The 20,873-nt window shown below is 36.5% G+C and overlaps 1 protein-coding gene across 1 annotated transcript in view; it reads left to right on the plus strand.

Annotated features, from left to right (window-relative positions):
• Positions 1-20,873, plus strand: part of HMCN1 (hemicentin 1) — a 454,750-nt gene that overhangs the window by 93,175 nt on the left and 340,702 nt on the right. The window contains exon 2 of the mRNA XM_023203379.3: positions 10,010-10,080. Within this exon, the coding sequence (XP_023059147.2) occupies positions 10,010-10,080 (71 nt within the window). The remainder of the gene's footprint in view (positions 1-10,009; positions 10,081-20,873) is intronic.

Raw genomic sequence — 20,873 nt, forward strand, 5'->3', positions numbered from 1 at the left:
GAGGTCAGGAGATCGAGACCATCCTGGCTAATACGGTGAAACCCCGTCTCTAATAGAAAATACAAAAAACTAGCCGGGCGAGGAGGCGGGCGCCTGTAGTCCCAGCTACTCGGGAGGCTGAGGCAGGAGAATGGCGTGAACTCGGGAGGCGGAGCTTGCAGTGAGCTGAGATCTGGCCACTGCAGTCCAGCCTGGGCGGCAGAGCAAGACTCCGTCTCAAAAAAAAAATAAATAAATAAATAAAGTATATCTACAATTCTGTGTTTTGCCTTTTTATTTATTATATAGTAAACATTGGCTTATTTTTCTCCATTGAATAATCATTTAATTGATGCCTAATATTATTTAAAGAATTATATGTTTTTAATCATTTCTCCATTTTGTCTTTATTGATATTCTGAAAATGTCCGTGTCATTTTATTTCCAGTGAATTATAACAAAGAGCGAAATGACTTTATCATAAGATACTTTTATTTAGACCTTTATTTTAGGTTCAGGGGTACATGTGCAGGTTTGTTTTTACGTAAATGGCATGTAGTGGGTATACAGATTATTTCATCACCCAGGTGATAAGCATAGTACCCAATAGGTATTTTTTCAGTCCTCACCCTCTTCCCACCCTCCACCTTCAAGTAGACCTGGTGTCTATTCTTACCTTCTTGGTGTCCATATTTATTCAATGTTTAGCTCCCACTTGTAAGTGAGAGCATTTAGTACTTGGTTTCTGTTTCTTTGTTAGTTTGCTTAGGATAATGGCCTCTAGCTCCATCCATGTTGCTATAAAAGACATGATCTTGTCCTTTTTTTATGATTGCATGGTATTCTATGGTGTATGTTCCATAGTGTGTGTGTGTGTGTGTGTGTATCTCTCACATTTTCTTTATCCAGTCTACTGTTGATGGGCATTTAGGTTGATTTCATGTCTTGGCAATTGTGAATAGTGCTGTGATGAACATATGTGTATCACAAAATACTTTGAAGGCTTGTAATACATGTAACTCTAGTAAATTTCACAGATGTTGTAACCATTCACAATCTTACCAACACAACAAATATTCCAGGTTTATCATGACACTAGTTTGATTAATAATCTTTCAAAAAAGTTTTCTTTCTTCAAATTTGCTGAAGTTTGCATCTCTTTCACTATGACTAAATGTGACCTTGCTCCTGTTGTTTTTTTTTTTGCTTTTTTAAGAATTTTCCTTTTATGTAATGTTTGGTATTTTATTTTTTTCTTATGAAGTTGAATAATCTCTTCAGATATCATAGGTTTTAATCTATTTTAATTGTTCATAAAAATGCTGCTGAATCTGGTTTATATATTTCAGATTTTAATTTTTATTGTTTTTGCTATATTTATATCTGTCAGTATTTTCCTTTGTGATCTCTTATATTGCTATGAAAGGTAGAATGTTATTTTTGTATAGATCTGACATATATTCTTTTATATAAACATGGTTTTTCTCTCTTCATTAAAAAAAAACCAGATTTTTCAGTAGAGAGTACTATTTAACCCAATGTCATGATAAACTTGGAACAACATACTATTGTTAGGATAATACGGTAAATGGTTCCTCTTTCAGTATTCTTAATCTGGTTTGTGTTTGTCTTTCCTGGCCAGCTGTAGGCATCATCTGGGATCAGCCAGGAAACAGGAATTATATAATTTGAGTGAATCTACATACCAGTCAAATGCTCTGTTATTTGCATTTTAAAACTAGCGTTGCACACAATGAGGGATAGTAAAACTCTTGCTAGTAAGTTAAGCCAGACTTCAGAGAGCTGGCACCTGGAAGAGAAGATCCTCTAGGCCTGGAGCCTGAGAGGGAGGTCCCTGGGCATCTGGATACTTCTTAGGCAAATGCAGACCCATGTGGGCACCAGAAGGTTCTTCCCCACGATATAGGCTGTGCTTCATCTCTAGGCAGCCTGGGTTGCCAGTTTCCCCTTCCCATCAGCACAAGCCCCAGACTCTGTGCTCTTTACAGATCCATTTGAAGCAGACATCCCCTCTTTCCATGGGCCAGCCACCCCAACTCTTGACAGACAGGCGACCCCCAGGGATCTTTAAGCCTCAGCGCTGAGGTGTGCTTGGTAGCTGGATTGTAAGTGAATGAAAAGCTTGCCCCACTGAGACTTGGCCTCTGGCTTCTACTAGTGTGTTATGGTGCTGCTAGCCTGGAGAGGGGTTTGCCACCTCCATGCCCCACTCAAAGATGGTGCTGGGCATTACACCCCCCAATCTTTTCTGTTCCCATATACAGGTTCCTATTGGGGCAGAAGGTGACAGCCTGTAGGAACAGAGATGGGGCTACTGAGTAGGGCCTGGGCATCTAGGAGTGGGAGAGCAGGTAGCAGAGAATCTTGTGATGGTGGGAGGTGGGACCATCTGTGAGCCAAGGTCAATCATCCCATTGACTTTGTAAGTGACTTCACTTACAAAACACAAATCCAAAAGAAAAAAAAAAAATCCCTACAGTGACTGCAAAGCATTAGACCCCAAGGTGAAGCCCCATTGGAAGCAGGACCTTGTCATAAGTCCATGCAGCTGATTCTTAAATTTGTAAGACACACCCAGATATTTCTGACTTTTATAATCGAGACTCCTTTAAGTGTATTTGTTTGCTTATACTTTCTTCTGACAGTATGAACTCTGCTAAGTGTGTATACTGCCTGTTTGTTGAATGAATTGAAGCAAGTATTTGGGGAATACACATATTATGTACACCCAGACATCTATCATACATTTAGCAATGTCTCTGATTCCCCTATTTTTGTGAATAAAATGTTTGCTTCATAAATATGGTTTTGTTTTCTCTGAAAACACAGTCAAAGTGCTGCATACATTTGTTTGGTTGTTGTGGGAACAATCAAAGCTGAAGTTAGGTCTATTCTCCCAACATGTGGAAATTTCAACAATATTAATGATTCCTTTCTAAGGACTTGCAAACAGACTTTTTTCTTCTTCATCAACATTTTACCTCTCCCTTCATAATTTTTTACTTTCTTTATCCCTAACTAATGATTAGATTTATTTGGAAGAATATTAATGTTAAGGAATTGCCTAAGAGCAATTAAAACTTTGAAATGAATTACAGTATTCTTATCCTAAAATTTAAAACACATATCCCAATAAGAATTATTTCAATTCAAAAATATTCTTGAAGATGGTATTTATTTTCTTTTTGTTTGCTTTCAGCGTACAAAACATTGGAAACATTGGAAAGCTTGATAACATTGGAAAGCTTGTTAATGAAATCTTGTTAAATAGCATGACTTAAAATATATGTTCTCTTGTATCTCTGATTATGCCTTATCAGTGCATAGATGTATTTTAATGTTAAAAATGTCATCTTACATTTAGGATTACATGTAAAACTGAGAGTCTGAACTTTCTTGGCCATAAAAATCCCATGACTGTTTTTTTGCAAGAGGGCTTTCTGCTGCTCTGGCCAAAGTCATCTAAGCAATAACATCCTACTCTATATACCTCAAAGCCCTGTGTTCATTATTAAGGAGTTCTTCTTTGCTTCTTATTCTAAACATCTGTGTAACGTTGCTGAATTTATGTTAACAATTTTTTCTACATCTCATTCAGCAGTCCATAAAGCGAAATGATCCACGCATTATACATATACTACGTGCAATTTTGTTCAATGCATATATTTAAGGTTATCATACCCCTTATTGTTAAGTGGATAATCTCTTTGGAAGTGGAACGGAATACTATTTAAGCCATATTAGATAATATGCTGTGCATGAATTCACTGATTTTATAAAATACACAAAATACATCATTTTATTGTCAAAACAATCATAAGGGCCTTTAAGTGGTCCTGAAAATTACCTGTTCTAATATGAATAGGAATGTACTCAACTAAACGAATCCTGAAATATACTTGGCATTAGCTCAGCTCAAAGTCAGGAAACAGTTCTGCATTTGTCGATTAGATGCAGATCATTTAAAAATGGTGCTGGACAGCAACATTATAATTGAGTAAGGATGGAGAAATATGGAACACATGTATTGTAGATAAATTGAAAACAGTAAGAGTAGATATAATAATCTGATTTTTTGCAGTATCCTAAAGCAGAAAACATAATGTATTAATTTTTTAATTCAGAAAACATCCCCAATGCTTTGAATATGTATATTTATACTAACCTCTTTGCACATAAAGGACATTATAATTGATTTGTCTTATATAAAGTGACTAAGAGTAGAATTTTTGGAAAGTGGGAGGGACATGTTGACTTTCAGCTCATGAATGGCATTTTAAGGGGGCCGCTTCCCAATGCCTAGGATTTCTTTGTTCTTTTGTCACCCTCTATTAATTTGGTGTTCGCTTCATATACCAACTCATACCCTGTCTCTTCCTGGATGCCTTCATGGTGTATTTTCCTATGACTCATGGATCTCACTATCCTCTTTGGATATAGAAAATTTACTGTCTTCTTGTATCTGTACTACTTGGCTCTTCTCAGATGCTGGTTTAGCTTTCTTTTAACTAACCATAGCTTGCTGTTTTTAAAGTTTTTAACTGTATTTCAATTGTGGCAGATCCTCTGATTTATATATTTCTTAGCTTCTTCTATAATGCCTTGAAAATATTGATTAGTTTATAATGCAGCTCAGGGGGTTCTTGTTTTAGCTTTTCATATAGTTATTCATGTATAACTATCAATATAAAGTTAAGAACAATATATTTAAAAAAAAAATACAAAGAAATTGGGAAAATGGCTATTAAATTATATCTAGGCAGTGTTTAGACCCCAGAAGGCAGCAGTAAATATTCCTCTCATTATCAAGGAACCACTTTGAGTAAAGAAAAACTACAAGTAGCAGAAATCTGTTAGTGGAAAGGAAAAAGGAAGTGAGAGGCTGGATATTGATCTTGCCAAATGAAGCAGTGAAAGAAAATATTACATTGTGAATTTCTTTCCATTATTTTCTTAAGTACAACCCAGCAACTCAGATTAAGAGAACAATAGCTGAGATGCTGGAAATAAATACAACCCATCTGATAAATCCTTAGGAAATGGGAAATAATAAAATTACTGAAAATAGAAAAGACTTCCTTAGAGTTTCAGACATTATTTTTTTAAAAATAAAAAATGGTCTCTGAAGCACAAAAAAAGTTTATTTTTGTATAATACATGGTGCCTACCATTTTTTTTTAAAAATAAGTTATATATGAAAAATTGTTATCAGTTTTCTGTATCAACTTTACTTGATTAAACTAAAGAATAAACCACTCTGGTTACATAGGAAACTGAACTTTTTTTCAGTTGATTAATCAGTGTCCTCACTGATCTTTAGCATGGTCTTTAGCTATAGCATTGAGGCTCCATGATGTAGTGATAAAGCAAGAAATAAAGAATCTGAAGGCCTAAGTTTAATCTTTATTCTTTTTATTGTCCTTCTCCTCCTTCCTCCTATATTCAAGCTCTTATTGGAAATCTGAATGTATACTGAGGCAGTTAATCCCCTCAAGGTGCTGACAGTCAAGTGAGGTATGAATAAAGCAATCAGGCAATCAGTAGTATCATATGGTAGATGCTGGCTATCATGTCACTGGCACTTGGTATTGTGGTAGCCCTTAAAGAGGCTGGGCCACTTTGGCTAATCACTTAAGCTTCTATTGTCTATATACTTATATCCTACCTACTCTATGATGTTGTTATAAGACTTAAAGTGGGTCAGCATGTGTTATAGAGTATTGTGAATTATACAAGTTATTGCAAATATAGATAGTGATATGTAATAACTTATTTGATACAAGATGTGAATACCTTGTGAACTTGATGTATAGAACTTAAAAAGAAATCAGTATGAATAAACAACTTTTGTTTTAACTAATTTGAAATCTAGAACTTTCACATCCTTTTTGAAATCTCCCTTGGTTCTTTCTGGGAAAAAAAAATGTCTCTATCAATTAGCGCTTTTACACTACCTTTTCCACACTTTTATTTCTGCGCTTACTACATCGTACTGTAATTACATATCTACATTTTTATCTCACTAGACTGGTGAGACTTTGAGGACAGGGTTCATGTTCATTCATCTTTGTTACCAGTGGCAACTGCAAACAGTAGGTGTTCAACATCTTTTTGTTAAATAGATTTGAGAGGCAATTTTCTAGCGAAGTTGCTTAGTGTGGTTGATTATAGTATTTACAAGGCAAGAGAGATATTCAGTCTATTAAAGAAATATTCACCCAGCCAGCCTGGGCAATATAGTGAGACCCTGTCTCCAAAAAATATGAAAAAATTAGCCAGGCATGGTGACTCATACCTGTGGTCGCAGCTACTGAGCTTTGGGAGGTCAAGGCTGCAGTGAGCTGTGATCATGCCATTGCACTCCAGCCTGGGCAACATAATGAGAACCTGTCTCAACAAAAAATAAAAAAATTGGCTGGGCATGGTAGCTCATACCTGTGGTCCCAGCTACTTGGGAGGCTGAAGCAGGAGGATCACTTGATCCTTGGGAGGGCAAGGCTGCAGTAAGCTGTGACAGTGCCACTGCACTCCAGCCTGGGTGACAGAGCAAGACCCTGTCTTAAAACAACAACAATAACAACAACAACAACAACAACAACAACAACAACAACAAATAACGTAAAAAATATATAGGCATGTGGGGTCAAGAATGCTGGGTACTGTGTGCATCATATTAAAATTCTGGACTCCGAAGAAGCTCATCCTGCCCATAGTCCAGAGGAAAGGAGAAGGATGTTAGTCTTGATATAATTCACAGAATAGAAATGTTGGAAAACAGGGAAAGTTAGCAAGCTGCATAAGTCACTCAACATAAGATATGTTATCAGATATCTTCACCTCTTTCTCCACTACCAAAGTTTTTCATTTTCATTGTCTCTGGACCTCAAGTTTTCTTGTCTGTAGGGTAAGGGGATTGAACCAAACAATCTTTAATGCCCTTTCTAGCTCTATACTTATATTTGAGATTGATGGTTATTTTCATTTTTATGCGTGAGTTTTCTTTGTAAACAACTAGATAAAATAAACGGAATAACGTAGAAATGATCTCTGCATTTTGTTAAATACGCAGCTCTATTCTTTCCACTTTCTGTTATAACAATGTTATCAGGACGACAGTAAAGCAAATTAGAGAAAAGGAAAAATATTTAAAAAGATAAGGTTTAAATCAGGCCTTATAGACTTGACAGGTACATGGGCAGGAGAAAGACAAGGGGGACAGTGATGGAAATGGTAAGGAAATGCAATAGCTTCAAAGTTTGAAGTTTGTAGTGAGGGCCTAGATTACCTTTGAGAGTTCCCATTTAATTCTATAAGCACTGGAGGACCATGTTCAGGCAGGAAGAGAGGACAAAGTTGTACCTGCTGAATGTCATCAAAGGCTTGGCAGGGGATGAAACCAGCATGAGTGAAAAGGAAGAAAAGAGGAAATTGCTAATGACACAGCTGGCACAGGGCTCTGTTATGTGAAAAGAAAGACTGGAATGGAAGCAAGTTCTGAAATGGAGGAGGGCTGATTTTGCCAAATAGTCGTATCATTCAATTAAAATGAATTGGAAAGGATGCTTACAGCTGGAGGGATAGGACAGCTCAGCAAGCTGTTACCTCTCCTGAGCATGTTTCATAACCGATAAAGATTTATCTCAGCTGTCCAGTATGGCTTGCAAAAATATAGTGAACTTTTAAGAAAGGTTTCCTATCTTTGTTGAAAACAGGTGGATATTTGAGAGTCTCTGGTTAACTAAAATGAAGGCTAATTGGTCCTCTTATTTTAATAGCATCCCTTGATCCCCACTCTTGAAGAGCAGGCATATATTCAGATATTTTTTATTACTATAGGGAATGTCCTTGCATGTTTACCTCTTTAATTATTATATAATTGTTTTTTTCTAGTATTCTTTGTATTTCTTTCTACTTCTTGAATTTTAAATTATTAGATTATTTCAGTATTATGCAATGTGGGAATATAGAAGCTTGGCTTGACAATGCTACTGACAATTTATATGTCAGAGTGTAACTGCCTGGCATATTCTTTGCTGTTTTGCATTCCTTTGCAAAGTATGCCTTTGTTTAGTCTTGAGGGAGTAGGCTTCTTCCATTTTCCATATACTTGGGACATGGTTAATGATGGTTCTGCTTTGTATGGAATGCAGATGTTTGCATTTTCACAGTTTCTCCAATTGCTTCTCCACTCCTTTTGCGAAATGCAAAGTGTCTAATCTATAGTGAAGGACTGAGGCATTTTTTTCCTGTTATTTCTAAGAAAAATTACATGGGTTATGGCAGACAAATTGTATCTCCCTTCCAATTTGTCTCATTTACTTTTAAAATACTACAGTCTGTTTTTGTACCATATGTAGCTTGTTATGGAAGGTTTGGCTAATTAAGTATTGTTCTTTGGAGTTATAAGCTCTTTTTTGAGCAGTATGCCTTTAAAGCTAGAAAACATTTTGTAAAAGCTGAATGTTAAGTATCTTTATAATTTTGCATTGTAGTTGCACATTATAGTTTCGAATGAGTCTATACCTTCATTATATAAGATAGGAAGCTTTTCATCCACCCTGAGAATTTAAGATGATATATCTAAGCACATGGTACCCAGATGAATTTTAATACCATTACTTAAATACATGGATTCTCTCTGGGGAAAGTAATTGATACCCATAAATGGTCACTTTTAGTTTATCTATGTTAAGAATTGATTTATTTTTTAAAGAGAATAAGCTCAGGATTGAAATTTTTACTTTAGACATGCTGGATCCAACCAAAAATACAAATATATATGTATATACAGATTTCCAAGTTAACCCGTGATATCTGGTATCCTTCTATTCACCTGACTTACCATCTAAGTCTTGGCTCTCCAGGGAAGGCAGTGGCCCCACATTTTCCTGTTGGAAGAAGTGGTTTTGTGTAGTACATCTGGGCAGTTGTGAGGATGGCCACAGCCCTGAAGGTAGTTGTGGTCAAAGCCAGCTCAGGAGAATGGCGATAGCCAGGTTCAGCCACCCCAGCCTTGAGAAAAAAAGTTACAGGGACTATTTCCTGCACTGTTAATGTGCTTGCAACTACGCATCTCCAAATCCTCTTTCTTTCTCTTTTCTTTTCTTTTTTCTTCTCTTTTCCTTTCTTTTCTCTTCTCCTTTCTCTTCTCTTCTCTTCTCTTCTCTTCTCTTCTCTTCTCTTCTCTTCTCTTCTCTTCTCTTCTCTTCTCTTCTCTTCTCTTCTTTTCCTTTCTTTTCTTGACGGAGTTTCACTGTCTCCCAGGCTGGACTGCAGTCGCATGAACTCGGCTCACTGCAACCTCCACTCCCGAATAGCTGGGACTATAGACATGTGCTACCATGCCTGGCTAATTTTTTTGCACTTTTTAGTAGAGACGGGGTTTCACCATGTTGGTCAGGCTGGTCTCAAACTCCTGACCTCAAATGATCTGCCCGCCTTGAACTCCCAAAGTGCTGAGATTACAGGTGTGAGCCACCGCATCTGGCCACATCTCCAAATTCTTAAAAACCTATGGGATAGGCAGTGAATGTTCACTTTTTTCTTTTTTTTTTTTTTGTTTAGCACCAAACTTTTTATTTTGAATGAGGTAAGACTTACAGAAATGTTGCAAACAAATTTACCCTTTAAAGTTGGGGAAACTGAATTATGGATGAATAAGTGATTCATCTAAATTCTAACAACAAAGTGGTGCTTAATAAATATTTACTGACTGGTGAGAGTAAGAAAGAACTGGAACTGTGCTCTCCTGATTCTTTGTCCTGTGACTATTTTACTCCTCCTTGCATTTCCTGTGGTTAAAAATTCATCCTTTTAGATATGCATACTTTATAGTAAATTATAAGTTATTCTCTGGTAGCTACAAATTGAGAAAGAGTATTTGGTATTTTACTATTTCTCATTAATAAGTAACCATGTAGTACACGGTGAAAAGCCATCCATAAATACAATAAAGTCTTTAATGCTATTGATTATTATTTATTGACCTATGTCATTTTCATCTTCACAGAAATTGGCCCAGTGACAATTACCACAGATCCCAAGAAATTTCAATATGAACTCAGAGAACTGTATGTTCAGGTGAGTGCTTGCTTTCAATGTTCTCTTAGGGGAATGGAAAATCACAAACCTTTGGCTGATTATCTTTATTTTTTAAATCTAAAAGAAATAATTGTTGGCTTTTTAAGGGACCCCATGATTGGCACACACCCCAGTCCTCCACTTGAGTCCAGAATGAATTGAACAATAGATACAGAAATAGGACAGATGAGATTTGAAATATCATGAGTTAGTTACTCCCTATGGCTGGTTTACACTGTCACGGCAGAGTTGAGTAATGGTGGCAGACTGGTCCCTTTAAGGAAAAAGGTTGCTGACCCCTGGTCTAGATAAGTCCTTTTGCTTAGAAATATAAGGAACAGTTACTAATTATTTTCCCACAAAATTAATGACATAACTAAGGTAATTTTGATATTCTGTGCTGCTATAAGTCAGCCATATGAAATGTTTGACTGTACACATAACTTGGTTATTAGAGAAGATGGATCACATTGGTTTAAATGTTATTCTGAAAACAGAACTTAGAGGTAAAGCTGCTATGCATCTTCTTTTGGTGCTGAATTTATTCATTAAAAAAATGTGCTTCTCTGAGCCTGTTTCACTATACTACCTTCTGTGGTCTCTGCCCCTGTTATCCTCAGACTTTTTGGCCACTCTCCATCATTCATTTCAGATATTGGTACCTGCCTCATTGGCTGCCTTTTCTCTCCAGGGGTGCCATTATTCTGAGTGACTTCAACATTTATGAGAATGACCTAGTCAGAATAGTCCCTTTTCAGTTCCTTGAGCTACTAGTTATCTTCGATGACCTTTTCCTTACTCTGTTTTAGTCATCTATTTCCACAAACATCCAAACATCCCCTAGATCTTGTTATCATGTTTCCTGTCTCAGATAATTCAGACATCTTCATCAACAATTACCTGTGCACTGAGTGGGTTGGTGCAACTTTTTACACTACAACCACTCCCTTACCCTCAGCAAGCGCTCCAGCCCACTGACCCCTACACTGTCTCCCAGGCCATCAGATTTCTATTTTTTCACTTCTTCTAATCTAGCTCAGAGTTTTTTTAATCATTTAAAACACTGCTTTTACTCCTTTATCCATTGCCTTTCTATTCAAAAGGCATAATCTCATTCCTGAATGACCTCAACTGTCTGCACTGTTCATGCTTGTCCACAAGTGGTGAAATGTTGTTGAAGTTTCACAACATGACGCTTTGATTCTCTGATGAATTCATGGCCAGCTAACTCAAATGGACTCTTAATACTCCCATGGTGTTACTATGTTTCTTTGATCAATAAAATCTGCCTTTCTTCTCAATGAGAATTGCAAATCTTATTCACTCTCCTTTAACCTTTATCTCACCACCCTTTTACTACTGGTTATTTCAGCAGATGATCTACTCTGAGAGAGTGACCTCGTTTTCACACATAGTCACAAACAAAGGAAGTCCTCTGCTTCCTCATATGTAACATATAACCATTTCCATCCAGCACCTATCCTATCCTTATTCACTTGATCTAAATCCCTTGACTTTCTTGGGATTTTAACGCTATCAAACTGTTTCTTTCAATTGTTAAAGAGTTCCCATTGAGGCTGGGCACAGGAGCTCACGCCTGTAATCCCAGTGCTGGTTTGGGAGGCAAAGGTAGAAGGATCATTTGAGGCCAGGAGTTTGAGACCAGCCTGGGCACATAGTGAGACCCTGTCTCTAAAAAAGAAAAAAAAAAAATCAGCCAGGCATGGTGGTGCATGCCTGTAGTCCCAGCTACTTGAAAAGGTGAGGGTGGAGGATCACTTGAGCCCCGAAGTTTGAGGCTACAATGAGCTATTATCATACCGTTGCACTACAGTGTGGGTAACAGAGTGAGACCCTGTCTCCAAAAGAAAGTCAAAAAGGAGTTTTCATTGACTTTTAAATATATATGTTCAAGTCTCAAAAAACATACACACAAATCCCAACAAACAAAACCGTGAAAAGCAAAACGAAATAAACAACAAAAAATTTCTGTATTTTTCTCAAGTCCTCTTATGAATAATTTCTATTCTCTCAATTCCCTCAATGCCAACCACATTGTCTATGTTCACTGCTATCATTTCCTTACTCCCATCTCTGCCATTCACTCTTCCATCTATTTCAATCTAGTTCCCATTCCTCCCACTGTATCAAAGTATCATTAGCTAGTGACCAGTGATATCCATTTTGCTAAATGCAATGGAAATGTTCCAGTACTCATCATAATGGATAGACATCTCTGTAGTGTTTGACAACTTTGGACTCTCCCTCCTGCTTGACACACTTCGTTCCCTCATCCATGTTTCATTTTTTAATCTCATTTTTCCTACTCAACTTCTTAGGAAACTTCATTTCCTTCCACTTGGCCATTGAATATTGGTGTTCCTCAAGGTTTTGAAACTAGCTCCTTTCTGTTTCCTCATTTTCTATCTTCTCCTTAGGTAAAGGCATCCATACCATGTAAATATGCTTTAGCCTTGACCTCTTTCCTAAGGAACAGACCCTCTTTTCAGTCTCTTGGATGTCACAATGGCCTTCTAAAATGAAATTCATGAATGTTATTTTTCCAGTACCCTAAATTTGGTGCTTAATCCTTGGCTTTTGTCTCCTCTTTGTTACCTTTGTGAGTGATGTTATAGTATTCTGGTTACCCAGCCAAATATCTGGATACTTCCTTAATACACCCTGCACTTTTACCCCTTATAGTCGGTCCAACTGTTATTAAGTGTTGTTTGTAACTTTCTAAATACCTTTTAAATCAATTGGCTCCTCTCCATTTCTTTTGATACCATCTGAGTCCCAATTACCATATCTTTAGTCTAAACTAATGTAGAAAAGCTTCTAAGGGGTTTTCTTGCATTTATTCTTGCTTCTATTTTCCAGGCCTAGCTTCTCTACTCTGCAGACAAAGGGATCTCAGAATACAGCTCTGAAAGTTTCTGCCTTATACTCTATCTACTTGACTCGTTACCCCCACCTCATCAAATTCTTCCTATGGTTCTGGGTTCTGAGTGACCTGAGATCTTCCTACCTTTCATTCCCATCTGGTGCCACTGTTTCTCCCAGGCTCTGTACGGTGCTGCAGGGGCCTTGCATAGAGCCTCCGCATATCTGTATCCCCACCCATCTCCTCAGGGCATTTTTGCACATGCTGTTCTTGCACAGAAAGTTCCTGTCCTTCAGTCTGCCCTCATTTCCACACTCCCTTAACCTAGTTTAAAATCCTGTATTCAAAGTCTCGTCTTAAATAATACCACTTCCTCAGAGAATCTTGCCCTATTTTCTCAGCTGTGTCATTTCTCACTACCTTTCTCTGTCATAAAGCAGTTGGGAGTTCACATTGAAGGACTATGTATAATTTAGCTTATTAAATACCCCAGTAATAGGACTGGCATATAGAACCTCTTCACTTTTTAATGAATGAATGAATGAATATACCAGAATATACAGATTAACAGAGTCCAAATCAGAGTTTGAAGTATAATACTTTCATGGATTCACTGTTGGATAAATGACTCGATTCGGATCTGCACATAGTAATAAGCATAATTGAGGCATAGGGTATGAAACTGGAAGTTTGGCATTCCAAATGTGTATTCAAGGGTGATTCTATTTTGTGCATGTCTCCATTTGTAAATTATATACTAAACTGAATTATATTTGATGAATATGTAAGTAGATTTATACAATTATCTCTTGACTATTTTTCTCTTTTACTGAATTTTTTTTGACCTTTTTTCACCAACAGTCTTCCATTTCCTTTCTCTTATACCATGGCATTTTTTCAGTCATTATTTTGCTACTTATTTACTATTTACTTTTCTCTCCCTCAATGTAGAAAATTCTTTGCCACTTTGGGTGTCCAAATTCTCTGAAATAAATTTCCATAGAAATTTATATTATATTCATGGATCTTGGAAATTAGAAATTGCATTGTTCTGGTTGTTTAAATGCTTTCATGTACCCTTATTGCACTGAGTTCCTGATGACAAAAGCCCTGTAGCTCATGTTAGCCTGTGCTTCATCTGGAAGATAAACCAGTATCTGCAGTAAACTTTCAGTAGCTGTTGAATAAATGAGTGCCATTTGAGGTAGCTTCTTTTAAAAATGTACATTTAACAGTAAAACTTTATCAAATGTTATTTAAACTTTACTTGATGGTACAGAAAATACCCCCAAAACCTATCAGTTTTTATTACATTATAGAGAATCAGAAGGGCCAAGTAATGGGGATTTCTAACAGATAGAATGTTAGAAAGGCATTTACTATATTCATTTTTTTTCCTCTGTGAGAATACAACTAGACTATATTCTTGAAAATCTGGCCAGAATGAAAATACCTACATTGTCAATGAGACCTGGCACAGGCTTCCTGATTATCTGCCTCTCCCCTTCTTTTGTTCTGAAGGATCTATAGGGAGTGCCCTGATCCTCCTTGCTCTGTTTGACTCCAGGGTGAAGGATCCTGATTCCTGACTCATACTGCATGACTCCCTCTCCAGAGGTCTCCCTCCACCCTCTGGAATTGAATATGATACAGACACTCTGTAAGATTATGTAATTTTACCTCCGTTCAAAAAAATATTTTTTCTTTCTTTCTCCCATGCAATAAAAAGCTGGGGTCTATTTCTCTCTAGGTTTCCTCTGGACAGGTTGTATCTTATGAGATTTTCTTTTTTAATTGTTTCCCCTTTTTTTTGCACTTTTATAGGATCCAAAAGGATGCTTAATTAGAACAACCAGCAAGGGAAAAAATCAAATATTTACTTTTTCCCTCCATTCAACATTAGGCATTGTTACAGGCATTGGGAATACCATGGAAGTGTTTTTGCTTTCAAAGTTTTTAGTGAATTATTCGGTCTTACATCAGTGACAAAAAATTTAAAGGTTAAATATGAAAAGTGTAGTCTACATCATCACTTAACACTACCCTAAAGGGGGATATATTTTGTTAAGTGTTTACTTATAGAATACTTTATTATTTCATTAATCAGTTTGAGAAACCTCACAAATTTCATAAAATTTTAGTGTGAGATACAAAATTTTGTTTTATGTATGATTTTCAAAACTTTCCTCACTTAATTCCCTTTCTACCATTTTTAGTAACTCCCCTAAAATCACTGATATCAAGAGCAACAAGTATTGTTATCCTATTAAACTAACTTGAACTTTAAAAAAAAACTTTTAAAAATATTCCTTTCATATTTAAATATGGTTTTGAAAACAAGAGAAGTGAATTCAGTTTGAAGTGCATTAATCATCCATTAAAATTACCGTAGGCTCCACTATTTTTCTTCCAGAGATATGGAATTAACTTGAGAAAAAGCAATCTAAAATTTTCCAGGAAAAAATTAGCAAAAAATTATTACACTTAATTTATTAAACTTATACCATTAATTTCATTTTCCTTTATCCTATTTCATCTGGAATATACAGAGAAGTAACTTCAAAACAACTGTGCTTTCTCTCTGGGGAAAAGAAGGAAAGACAAATGACAACAAATGGTATTCAAATCACACAGAGCTTTAGAAATTAATATTCTTGTAAATATGCAGTGCAAAGCCTTACTTCGGGACACATTCTTTATATGAAATTATAAAGCTTGTTGATTTTTAGAAAATGGTATTGGCAGTGATATGCTTTCAAGCCTTCTATCCAAATGTTTTAAAGAACAAAAAGTACATTAATCAAACGTTCAAAGTGTAAACACACATACACATACACACAACCCCTCAAAACACCAATATATTTTTACAATAATGAGATTTACAATGCCAACTTTTGTATAAATTGTTGATCCCCCAAATCGAAAGCTTCACACATAATTTAAGTTTCCTTAGTAAAGTCTTTTAATAAAATAGACTTTTTAAAAAAGTAGGAATATGATTAAAAATATCTGGAAAAGCATTGTCACATAGCAACATGATAGAGTTATGAAGAAGATAGGGTGAGGTCCAGAAGAATAAATAGGTTTAAACTTTGGAAAGTTCAGGTTAGGGGAAAAATAATGTTTTGCTATAGAAGAACAGTTGATAGAATTAACTGCCTAAGGAGAATATGAAATACCCTGGCCAGAAAGGCAAAGACTGCTAAAAAGAGGAGAACAAAATAATGCTGATTTTAGAAGTATAATTTACTATGCCAATTTGGTATATATACTTTAATTTCTAATATTTAAAAAATGCTATTGTGTAAAACTATAACTTTAATTTCTAGATAGAGAATTCTTCCATATGAATTTTTAAAAATCAAACATGTATGGCTAGAAAAATGAAGAAAGCAAATAAATTTTAAAAATGAACCAAGAAAGGAAAGAAAAGGCATTATATGTCAGCATGGACATAGATATAATGTAGAGCTATCAGAGGTTTGATTTTCATTTTTGGACATTATTAGACATGATTCAACTTAGAAAAGCAGTTTTAATTTCCATTTAAGTTTTCATGATATGCAGTTTCTTACAAATACCACACACACACACACACACACACACACACACTTTAAAGGAGGACTAGCTTGTATTTAATTTAGGGAAGAAAGTATGATAAGGCATCTAACTCATAGTATGTACAAACCTTCAAGCAGAACAGTGGCCCAAAGTACAAGCTCAATAAATGTTATCTGTTGCTACTACTAGCTCTAGTACTCCAAAGTTCTTTAAAGGGAAATAATCGCCGGGCGCGGTGGCTCAAGCCTGTAATCCCAGCACTTTGGGAGGCCGAGACGGGCGGATCACAAGGTCAGGAGATCGAGACCATCCTGGCTAACACAGTGAAACCCCGTCTCTACTAAAAAATACAAAAAACTAGCCGGGCGAGGTGGTGGGCGCCTGTAGTCCCAGCTACTCCAGAGGCTGAGGCAGGAGAATGGCGTAAACCCGAGAGGAGGAGCTTGCAGTGAGCTGAGATCCGGCCACTGCACTCCAGCCTGGGTGACAGAGCCAGACTCCGTCTCAAAAAAAAAAAAAAAAAAAAAAAAGGGAAATAATCCCCAAATATTTATGTCATAAATGAGCAACAGTTTTGGAATATGTGCCTTGCAAAAGGTTTTGTAAGTGTTTTAAAATCATTTTCCCAATTTATACCCACATAAATGTTACTATTTCCTTTTACAAATGAGGAATCGCAAGCTTTTTGATATTAGGTAACATGTCTTACACAGGTCACAAAAATAGCAAGTAGCAAAGCTGATCTCAAAACTGGAGGTATTTAATGCCAAAGCCAGTTTCCTTTATTGCTCTGCTACTTTCCTTCTAAATATCTGTTTAAATAACCTTATTGATCTAATCAAGTTAACATATTTATTTATATAATTTCTCTTTGTATGTTTCAAAGTAGGAAAGAATTAAAGACAGATGTATGTCTAGGGCTGATCTCATCCTCCACAAAATGAATTTATTTCTTAAATATTTTTACTTCATTCCTATCTCCAATCACTTTGAGTAATTGGCCCACCAAAAATTACCAAGTATCAAATGACAAAGTTAATAATAAAATCACTGGTTTTCCTCAGCAAATTTTCTTGGTACCAAGTATGATAAGCTTATTTAAGCTCATGCACACTTTGGAGAGAAACAAGAACAAAATATTTTTCAGATATTGAAAGGTACTGTGTGTGCTGTAGGTACATTCGTAGGTAGTGTTTTGATTGTTTTTATTTTTATGTTGAAGCTTCTTTGGGCCTGAATGAAGCATCTGTTAAAACTTTAGTTTGCAGTTCGAGTTTTCTATTAGAGTTTCTGCTAGAGTGAAGAAATGTCTGAGGGACAAACAGTCCTATATCCCCAGAAAACAAGGAATAGAGACTGCGACAAGATGGTGGAGGACAGGAATGGGAATGTTTGGCTCTTTTTTAGGTATCCATTTTGGTACCCTATCCAGAAGCAAATACGTGGTTGATTTTGTGATCTTTTGTGTAAACTTCAAAGGACAAAGAATACTGAAGCCTATTTCGACTGTTGGATTGCTTTTTCAAAATGGAATATACAGGTGGTTAGAGTGGGGTGGATATGGATTATAATGGGAAATTTCTTGAATTTCTTTTCAAAGTGTGCATCTATGGGAATATCCTTAAGGGTAAATACATGAGTCATTGCGTGGTAAATATTGCAGATTCCTGTGGCCAAATAATGTTTAAGAGAAAGAATACACTAACCTACAATGCCTGGATTCAATCCATATGTGCTACTTAGGCAAGCAACAGATTGTTCTGTTCCCCACAATAAGTACTAAATCTAATTTTGTTAGTTTTTAGGTGATGGTAAGGATGGAGATCAAAACAGTTTTCTTGGGAGAATGTTCCTTGACCTACAGCCAGGATTCCTAGAGAAAACTATAAATCTCATTTTTTTCAGAGTTGCTAGTAGCTGCAGTTAAAAAACAAACTCATTTTCAGTGAAATGGACATAAAAGAAAATTAGAGTTTTTTTCTCTATCCAAACTGGGTAGGAGCAGTTACTTCTCAGGAAGCATCTTTTTTATTCCTAGACCTTAAAAAAAATTTTCAGGAGAATTGAGGAGTCTTAGTATTGGAATTGACTTTGAATATCATTTGTCCGGTTACCCCATCAGATGTTAGAATGTCTTCCAGCAACCTGTCAATACCCTAGACCTGAGTAACACTAGTTAAAGATTTGATAGCACTGGACTTTGTTGCCAGATGAAACCTGGGGGACTCCTCTGGAGCAGTGTCTGGGGAGCGTCTTTTAATGCTGGAGGCTGATATCAGCTTTGTTTGGCAGGCATATTACATTATTGAATACTGGTTCCATCATCAGCTAAGTCCCCCAGGTTTCCTTATACAAATGTTTAAACTAGGTCTCTGTCCTTTTATAGTCATGGTGATTTTTTTAAAATCCTGATTTATTTGCTCTATCATATATGTAGTCATCTCCTTTAAGATCTTATTTCATCATTTTTTAAATGACTACTAAAAACAATGTAAAATTTGTGTATCTCAAACTTTCTCATAATATGATGTCTTTGTAAATCATAATGATTTTATTAGTAAAAATGCATTTTTCCATTTTGCCAAGAGAGGAAATAACACAAGCAGTATAAATATATTTTTACCACATTAAATAAAGAGTCACAGCATTACAATCTTCATTAACTAGGTAATAACAAAGATAATGCCAAATGTGCTAGATGGCATGCAGAATCCATATGTGAGTGTTGGAGCAGAAGGAAGAGAGAAATTTCTATGGCTGGGTAGAGTCTTGGCTAGCAGAGAGGAAAAACAGAGAAAGGTCACAGGAGAGGAAGAACTGGGAGCAAGACGGTCTGCTCAGAGCAAGTATAGGTACGGTGAATGCTTCCTCCTTGAAAAAGCAAATGATGATTTGTTAATAGGACCTTCTTAGACCCTGTCCATGCCCACTCTGGCTTTTGCTCCCTAAGCAAACAAGAGAGCCACTTGTTAGATGGGACCAGGAATCCATTCCAACCAGGGCAATGGCAGTATCTTAATTTTGAAGGTCACAATAGAAAGATACTGAATCCTCATGCCTGTAATCCCAGCACTTTGGGAGGCCGAGGCGGGCGGATCACGAGGTCGGGAGATCGAGACCGTCCTGGCTAACACCGTGAAACCCCGTCTCTACTAAAAATACAAAAAAATTAGCTGGGTGTGGTGGTGGGCGCCGGTAGTCCCAGCTACTGGGGAGGCTGAGGCAGGAGAATGGCCTAAACCTGGGAGGCGGAGCTTGCAGTGAGCCGAGACTGTGCCACTGCACTCCAGCCTGGGAGACAGAGCAAGACTCTGTCTCAAAAAAATAAAAAAAAAGATACCGAATGCTTGAATGGGGGTAAGAAAGAATTCTTTAAGAAGCTGAGAAGAGGATGATTACTGAAGGGTGACTGAGAATACCAAGATATAATTTGTTAGTTTCCCATTTTTGCCTACGGTGAATCCTGTCTACTTCTACATGTCTTCTGATAAGTAGAAGGTATTTTTGTTATTTTTTTTTTCTTGATTGACTCCATCCTATTTTCCTCTTTAAAGGACCACTCACTGTGCATTGTAACTCATGTGAATTATGAAGTTTTTGATATTTTTTAAAGTATTAGGTACAACATTTTCTAATTTACTCATCAAGTATTGAGTGCCTGGTACATAGTGCAGTTTTTATAAACATTTTATTTGAAGCGAACTGAACCTCCTCCGAAGACCCAACAAAGCATATCCCCTGAAGACCTACCAAAGCTCTACCTCCCTTGAATGAAGGTCCAACGAGTTGAAAGATCAGTTCCTGATGAGTTAAATCCTTACCAGTGACAGGTGATAATCTGAAAGCATGGACATTGTTGTGATTGTTACCTTTACTGTGCCTGGAATTGTGGTCAGCAGTTCTTTGATGCTTTAATTTGGATTTCACCTTTTTTGAGCTTGTTTGGTGATCAATGAATGTGTAGCAAAGAGCAGCATAGTTTGACTGCCGGGGATGTAACATCTTTTATTTTGATTTTGGAGATTTGAAGTTTGGGCTCTGCAATATTCTGATTGTCTCTCATTACATCCCTGCATTATATTTTACAAGTAATAAAAGCCAGCACATGTCACTGACAAACTCTGTAATTATTCTACTTTATTTTATACTTGCTTTGATGCAGCTGTAAATTAGACTCAATGTAATTTAATGGTTTTCACATATACAACCTGTTTTCTTGGTAAAAGAATTGCACAACTGTATTTTAAGAAAGAGAACTGAGAGTTGTAAAATTGGGTTCAGCTTTACACTGGGTGCAGTGGCTCATGCCTGTAATCCCAGCACTTTGGGAGGCTCAGGTGAGGTCACG

The sequence above is a fragment of the Piliocolobus tephrosceles genome, chromosome 1 (assembly GCF_002776525.5).
Source record: "Piliocolobus tephrosceles isolate RC106 chromosome 1, ASM277652v3, whole genome shotgun sequence".
Taxonomy (NCBI): Eukaryota; Metazoa; Chordata; class Mammalia; order Primates; family Cercopithecidae; genus Piliocolobus; species Piliocolobus tephrosceles.